The sequence below is a fragment of the Dasypus novemcinctus genome, chromosome 9, assembly GCF_030445035.2.
Source record: "Dasypus novemcinctus isolate mDasNov1 chromosome 9, mDasNov1.1.hap2, whole genome shotgun sequence".
Lineage (NCBI taxonomy): Eukaryota > Metazoa > Chordata > Mammalia > Cingulata > Dasypodidae > Dasypus > Dasypus novemcinctus.
Window position 1 is genome coordinate 106093500 of NC_080681.1, and position 8055 is coordinate 106101554.

At 63.9% G+C, this 8055-nt stretch overlaps 1 protein-coding gene across 3 annotated transcripts; it reads left to right on the forward strand.

Moving 5' to 3' along the window:
- Positions 1-3851: 3851 nt before the first annotated feature.
- On the forward strand, positions 3852-6902 carry TMEM200B (transmembrane protein 200B). Of its 3 annotated transcripts, none has more exons than XR_011649713.1 (2): positions 3852-3925; positions 5215-5317. XR_011649713.1 is itself a non-coding variant. In XM_004455733.4 (2 exons), the coding sequence occupies exon 2, from the start codon at positions 5887-5889 to the stop codon at positions 6802-6804; it is 918 nt and encodes a 305-aa protein (XP_004455790.2). In that variant the 5' UTR covers positions 3867-3925; positions 5867-5886; the 3' UTR covers positions 6805-6902. The 3 variants fall into 3 exon arrangements, 2 of the variants coding, with proteins under 2 accessions (XP_004455790.2, XP_071073699.1); XM_004455733.4 differs by lacking the exon at positions 5215-5317 and adding an exon at positions 5867-6902 and having other exon boundaries at positions 3867-3925; XM_071217598.1 differs by lacking the exon at positions 3852-3925 and adding an exon at positions 5867-6902 and having other exon boundaries at positions 5236-5342.
- Positions 6903-8055: the final 1153 nt, after the last annotated feature.

Sequence of the window (8055 nt, forward strand, 5' to 3'; positions counted from 1 at the left end):
CATCCAGGGTCCTCACCGAGGCCAGGCAGATTTGGGGAGAAACGTAGGATACTTGGGGCAATCAGTGTCCTAATATCGAGGCTACTGGCCGCCCACACATCTGCATGTCCACAGAGCCAAACCAAGCAGGCCAGGTGGACATGTCTCCATAGGAGGCTCTCTCTGTCAGGCTGTGTGCCTGCAGGCAGGCTTCTTTGCCTCTCTGAACTTTCCTCATCTATCAAGTGGGCCTGGCACTACTTCCTAGGTTTCTTAAGAGAATTGAAAGATGTTATACCAGAAAGGGGAACCATCCTGCCAACCCCCCACCCAAATGACCCAGACAAGTTCCTCCAGCCCTCAGACACCACCCTCAGTGCCTGGAATCCCACCGTCAGCAGCAGGAAGGGCCGTTCCCTGCACACCCATTTTGTGTCTAACACAAAACATGTATGCTCTTGTTAAATCTTCATAACAACACTGGGGGCTAAGTATTTTGCCCCCCTTTTATAACAGGTGGGGAAACTGATGCTCAGAGCTGTTCTCTCCTGGAGAGCAGGAAGGGATCTGGGGGAGGGGAGACACTGGCCTTGCACACACTCCTCTAACATGCAAGGCCAGTCGCGGGTGCCCCGCACAGCCCCAGTCCTGCCCCTCAGCGCTCACAGCCGGCGGGCACACGGACAGCGACGAGGGCTTCTCTTCACCTGTGCGTAAGCTCGCAGGGCCCTCCGGGTGTATGACGGCAGGTGCGGGGGCAGGGCGGACAGTCTGGGGCCCAGAGTAGGCCCAGAGAAGGACTGAAGGATGAGGAGGGGCCAGCAGGGGAAAGGAGGGAAGAGGCGTTCCTGATAGAAGGCAAGGCTTGTGCCAAGGCTAGGGATGGAAACAAGTTGAGCTATCCAAGAGGGCAGAGTACAAGGGCAGGATCCCGTTTGTGGAGACAAAAGGGATTTTAAATGCCATTTGTACAGCAGTGGGAAGCCGGGGAGGATTTTAAGCAGGGAAGAGGGTGTAGATTCAGTGTAGAAAGATGCCTGGCACTCCTGGGCAGATCGTCTAGGAGAGGGGGCTGGGGACGGCGAGACCACTGGGGCTGCTGGCAAGAAATGCTGGTGGCCTAGGCCAGGACAGAGGCGGGGAAGCGTGAATGTGGCTGATATGAGATGGAAGGGCAGGGGCCACAAGATTTCCTGGATTAGATAGAAGGAGAAGAGGAAGGGACCTCAGGGTGGGCAGTGGGGAGCGGGTAGGAGCAGGAATGGGGCAAGATCACTGGGGCAAGGGGACTTTGGGGGGAGCTAGTTGCTGAAAGTGAAGCGGGTTCCGTGGACTGAGGCGGCAGGAACGCCGACACCTGGGTCTGGTCAGGGCAGGGCGGCCCCAGGGTGGCCTCTCAAGGGCACGCAGGAGGGGCAGGTGGGGAGCGCCGTGGGGAGGCGGAGTCAGCAAGCAGGGAAGGTGGTCCAGGCTTTGGGCCCAGAGTTGGGGTCCCCAGTGAGAGCAGTGTCGGGAGAGGGGGAGTTGAGCCAGGGGTGAGGGGAAACGGAGGGCAGAGGGGGGGTGCGGCGGGTCAGTGTGTGGGGCGTGGGCGAAGTGGGAGGGGTGGAGGCAGGAGGCAGCAGCAGCCCAGCCTCCTGGGTGGGGTGCGTGGGGGCAGCCGCCGTCTGGGCCCGCCGGGGAGGGCAGGCGGGCGACCCTGGCCAAGCTCGCGACCAGCAGGGCGAGGCCAGGGGAGCCTCGGGGCCGCGGAACCTCGCCCTCGGCGGTCGTGCCAGTCCCTCCCGAGGATGGCTGGTCGTCGCGGGCCGGGCGCGGGGGCGTCCCCGCAGAGCCGGGGCTCGAGCTGGCTGGGCTGCGTGGCTCCCCGCGGTCCCCGCCCGAGGCGGCTCCGCCGCGCGCTGGGACCCGGGCGGAGGCCCAGCCCGGCCGAGGCTTCCAGGCCCCCTCCCCGCGCGGCGCCCGGCGCAGCCGGGTCTCATTACCGCCCCCCCGCCCGCACGTCCCGGGGGTCCCCGCGGCCGGGGGAGGGGCGGTTATAATCAACCCCAGGCCGGAAATTCCTCCCGGGGGGCCCGGCCCGGGCTGCGCGTGTGAGGGGGGCCTGGGCGCCGACCCAGGAAGCCGGCCCGCCCCGCGCATCATGGAAACTGGGCCGCGGGCCCGCGCCGCTCACGTTCTCGCCTCTGGGGGCGCGCGCCGCACCCCGGCTGGGCCGCCCCCCGCGGGCCCGACCCGAGGGGCGCCACGGCCCCCAGCACGCGCGTACGCGCGCTCTCGCGCACACAAACACACACACACACACACACACACACCCCACACGCACACACATCGCACACCACAAACAACCACATACACACCACACACACACCATACACCACAACCAACCACATATACTCCACACACCATACACCACACACATCACAACCACATACACACCACATACACACCATACACCACACACACCGCCTATCACCACACACACACATCACACACCACAAACCACATATACTCCACACACACCATACACCACACACACACACCATACACCACACACACCACCTATCACCACACACACACATCACACCACAAACAACCACATATCCTCCACACACCATACACATCACAAACAACCACATACACACCACACACACCATACACCACACACACCACCTATACACCACACACACACATCACACACCACAAACCACATATACTCCACACACACCATACACCACACACACACCATACACCACACACACATCACACCACAAACAACCACATATACTCCACACACCATACACCACACACATCACAAACAACCACATACACACCACACACACCATACACCACACACACCACCTATACACACACACATCACACACCACAAACAACCACATACACACCACACACACCACACACATCACCTATACACCACACACATCGCACACCACCACATACACACCACACACACACCACAACCACATACACACCACACACACACCATACACCACACACACTACCTATACACACACACATCACACACCACAAACAACCACACACACCATACACCACACACACCACCTATCACCACACACACATCACACACCACAACCACATATACTCCACACACCATACACCACACACACCACCTATACACCACACACACATCACACACCACAAACCACATATACTCCACACACTATACACCACACACACCATACAACCACATACACACACCACACATAACCACACACACTCCGCACACAACCACATACACACACCACACACCACACACCGCCTTATTCGCGACAAGTTCCAGATGGGCCGCGTCTTCTTGGGGCCCTCGACGCCCCTCGACGCCCCTCGACGCCCCAGCTCCTGGCTCAGGGCCCCGCCCCCGGCCGCGCTCCGCGAGGACGGCCCCTGCGCTCGGGGGCCCCCAGGGCCGCGGCCCGCGCTGCTCGCCCGCGCCTGTGGCGGCGGACACGGGCACGTCCTCGGGCAGTGGAGCCTGAGGCCAGGGGAGGCTGCGGGCGGACGGGCCGGGGGCTCCTCTCCCGGGCCTGGGCTGGGGGCGCCGGGAGGCGGGGGAGGGCTCCGGGCGTCGCCTCCCGGGCCGCACGCCCCGGCCGCGTGCTCGGCGCCGTCTCCGGGTGGGCAGGGGGCGCCCTCCGAGGCCTTTTGGGGCGACAGAGGCCGGGGAAGGGGGGCCCGACGCCCGCCCGGAGGCTCCCGGCGCGCCCCGGGGCTTACCTGAGCGCCCGCACCCGAGCCCCGCTCCCCGCCGCGGCGGCGGGACGGTCCCGCGGCTCCCGAGGGGCGGGGGCGGCGCGGGGCGGGGCCGGGGGCGGGGCCGGGGCCGAGGTTCCGCCGAGCGCGCGGCGGTGCTGCGAGCCCCCGCGCTCCACTCCCGCCCGGACCCGCCGGGGCGCGGCGGCGCCAGGTGAGCAGAACGAGGGGCCCCAGGCCCACCCCCCAACTTTCCCCAACTTTTTGTTCGGCCCCTCCTTCCCGAGGGTGGGAGTCCTGCTCCCCTTTCCTCCCGGGCCCGAGCGGGGACGCGGGCGGTGGCGGGACTCCGGAATGCGGGGACCTGGGACCTTCAGGCTGTGTCCCCAAGTCTCCACCTTCCTGTGGTCCCCAGCGTCGACCCCCTGCCTCCAGAATACCGGGGTCTCTGAGCGTGTCCCCGTCACTCTGGTCTGCACACCCTCCCCGCTGGGACTCAAGGGTGACCTCTCGGGGGCGGCGGCCGGGGTGGTCATCTCTCAGGCTTAGGGATGGGGAAGGGGCTCCACAGTCAGGGACAAGTGGGCACGGGCCCCGCCGCTTCCCTGATGCTCTGGGACAGGAGCCGAGCGCTGCGGGAGGGTCGGGAGGCCTGGCCCCCGGCCCCGGCGTCCCCGCCGTGTGCGGCCGTGTGACCCCGCGCAGGCCCCCGGCCTCTCCGGGCGGCAGTCTCGGTCTGTGAAAACCAGGCTTTGGAAGCGGTGCACGCTGCGACTCGAAGTAAGGCCTCGGGCCTTCAGCTCCCCTGTCGGAGGCAGGGATGGGGTGTCCTGCTTTGAGTTTTGGGGGTGCGGAAGAGGGATGGGCAGCGTAGCAAGGCCTCCTCCTTGGAGCCTCGGCGACGGGGTCCAACGCCGGAGCTGTTTAGAGACCAGGCTGCGGGCGAGGGCGCACCGCGGGCGGCGAGGTCCCAGCTCTCCTCTCCGGCCGCCGCGCTGGCTGGGGCCCCGTTTCCACCCACACTCTCCCTCCCCTTCGTGCGGGCCGCCCCTCACTCAGCCCCGGCTTCTCCTGCCCCGGCCAGGTCCAGTCCTCAGTCCCCGGCCCGGGCCAGCGGCCGGGAGGGGCGTGAGCCAGGCGCCCGGGCCCCGAGGGCGCAGGGGCGGCGCTGCCTCCGCCAGGATGCACGGGCCACTGAGGCCTCGGCGGAGGAGGCCGGAAAGGAGGCCAGGCGGCGGGAAAGGGGGATGATTCATCCCGAGGAGCCTGAATTGGAAACGCCGCAACCTGGGAACAGCCTTGTCCCGGCCGACGGGAGAGCCGGGAGGGGAACCCGCCTGGCCAGATCCTGCGCCCAGCGCGGGCTGCCCCTGCCTCCTGCCCAGGCCGTGGCCCGCTAACTGGGGGAAGGGGAGGCCTCTTCTGCGCCGAGTTCAAAGAAATCTTGGGCAAAGTCTGCCGCCGCCGCCTCCTCTCCTCCTCTGACTGGCTTGTCTTGGTCAGGTCTGTCTTCCCGGAGTCTAGCTCAAGTCTCTCCTGCTGCAGCTTCTGTGCTGGCTGAGGAGGTCTAGAAGGAAGGGGCGGGCGAGGAGAGGCTGGAGTCAGTGACACCCTCTCCTTCCCACGCTGCGGTATGTAAGGCGCAGTGGGGGGGGGGGGGGCCGATAAAGGCGGGGAGGGCGATAAAGGCGGGGGGCCCTCACGCGACCCTAGCGGACCCGAGTGGTCGGAGCCACGTGCGGGGGAGGGGTCGGGCCGGGCTGTACTTACCCCGGAGACGCCGCTGCCGGGAGCCCGCACGCCTCCGGAGCCCCGCAGCTCGCTGGCTGGCAGAGGGGGGTGGGCGGGCAGGCGGCGGAGCCCCGCAGCCCAGGATGCACCAGGGAGCGGCCCGCCCCCTCCCTCCTCTCCGCCCGCGGGCCGGGCCAACTCGGGCTTCTGCCGAGCGTCCCTGGCTCGGAGCTCCGCTGCGGAAAACCCGAGTGGGGGCGGCTCCCCGCCCGGCAGCCCGGGAAAATCCGGGGGTGGCCGCCAGGGATCTCCAAGCGGCCTGGGCGAGGCAGCCCCACACTTCTCCCTGGAGCTGGGACGCGAGCTGGGCGCCCCGACCCCAGGCCCGTCGGTTCAGTCTCTCTCTCCCATCTTTTCTCCGCAGAGCGCCCACACTACGGCGAGATGACCGCTGGGAGCCCCCGAGACTGCGGGGAGGCGCGGAGGAGCCCCGAGGGCCGCGTCTCGCGCCTGGGCCGCCGCCTGGGCCGCCGCCGGCGCCCGCGCTCCCCGCCCGAGCCTCTGCGGGTTCGCGCGCGGCTGCGGCTGCGCTCGCCGTCGGGGGCGTTCGCGGCGCTGGGGGCGCTTGTGGTGCTGGTGGGCATGGGCATCGCCGTGGCCGGCTACTGGCCACACCGCGCCGGGGCCCCGGGGTCCCGAACCGCCAATGCCAGCGGCCCCCTTCTCAGCGAGCTGCGACGCGAGGGTCGCGGCGCCGGCCGGGCCCACGGCCCGCACGAGCGGCTGCGGCTCCTTGGGCCGGTGGTCATGGGCGTCGGTCTGTTCGTCTTCATCTGCGCCAACACGCTGCTGTACGAGAACCGCGACTTGGAGACGCGACGGCTCCGCCAGGGGGTGCTGCGGGCCCAGGCGCTCCGGCCCCGCGACGGCCCCGGCTGGGACTGCGCCATCCTCCCCAGCCCCGGCTCCAGGACTCCCCGAGCCATAGGCTGTGCAGAGCCAGAAAGTTGGGACCTCTCTCCGCTTCGGGGTACCTCACCCGTCCCATCAGTGCGGAGTCTGCATTCGGAGCCTGCTAATCCTCGCCTGGGGTTACCTGCCCTGCTCAACAGCTACCCGCTTAAGGGCCCAGGGCTGCCCCCACCTTGGGGTCCGCGGACCCAGACTGGCCACGTGATTATCACCGTGCAACCCTCGGGTTCCTGCATTGAACATTCCAAGTCTCTAGATCTGGGCCTTGGAGAACTCCTGCTTGGAGCCCCTGCAGCTAGGGACTGTGCTCACCGCAGCTGGCCACGGCTGGACCGCCTCAGTCTGGGGGGTTATGCCAAGTTGGGAGGAGTGGAGGCCAGCCTGCTATGAGGCTGCAGCATGTGCCATGGTACCAGGACCACGAGTCCCAACGTTCAGTAGATGCTTCAGTAACATCAGGAGGTGGGGATGGATGTTCTGGCCCCAGCAGCTACTAAGGCATCCTGACCTTGTGCACATCAGCACAGTAATGCCAACTGCGTTAGGGTTCATCTGAGCTGGAGACAAAGTGTTTTAATGTGGAGTCTGGAGAACAGCATGGCTCAGCCTCAGGAATTCCTTCAGCCTCCAAACGTGGCCTTAGCCTTGGACAGGTACCTGAAGGGCTGGAGGTCCAGGCCAGGGTGATTGGGAGATGCATCTGGTGTCATGGCAAACCCATAGTGGTAGCCAAGGACCATAAGACTTGGTATTGTGGTTTGGACCTCTGGGAAAGTGGGCAATGGTGGAGCAGAGACCCTCCACTGCCAACCAGGATAGGGTCTGAGCCTTTAACTCCCACCACAACCACACTCTTCCCTTAGCCATGCAGGGTACATCCCACTAGGGCTACACTACTGCCAACGCCTTCATATTGAGGGTCTGGCCCTTCCCCAAACAGGTCTGAGAAACCCCCTTCTCTACTTACTTCATTGTGGCCTATGCTGCAAAATCTCCCTCCAGTTGGCAGAAGGCACTTGGCCAGTTCTCAGAAATCCTTTTATACAATGTTAAAGCTGCATTTTGGCCAGTTTGGGTACCTTATTTTAGAAGATGGCTTGAGCGTAGGTCTCCCCCACCCATGTTTAATTTTTCCCACGTTGCTGGTAAGTGAAGAGAACTTTAAAAGTAGAAAGTAGATCCTCACAGTCATTACTTTTTTTTTTTAAGTTTATTGAAAAATGCAATACAGGAAGCAAGACCAAACACATAAACACTACAACCACTTCTCTTCCTACTAAAGGTCAAAATAGCAGACCTAATCATTGCCTATTTAATCTAAGAATTTTTACCAATTTGATTCTGCTGCCATAGTTCCTATTTTGTCAAGAAATGTAAACAACTACTTGATATGATTCATAATTTGTAAAAAATTTACAAAGCTCCTTCATTTTTGACACCAAAATAATACATTTGGGAGAGATTTGTTAAAACAAAACCAGCCTGGGGCTGAGATCCTGGGCACAGGTTTTCTGTGAGCATCCCTTGGTGTTGGCCAGGCCACAGCTCTGGCTCCATTTCCCAAGGTGGGTTGTTGTTTCCCCACCTCCAGCTGCCCTGCAGAACATATGGTGGTGCAGCCAGGGTTCAGGTCCGGCTTGG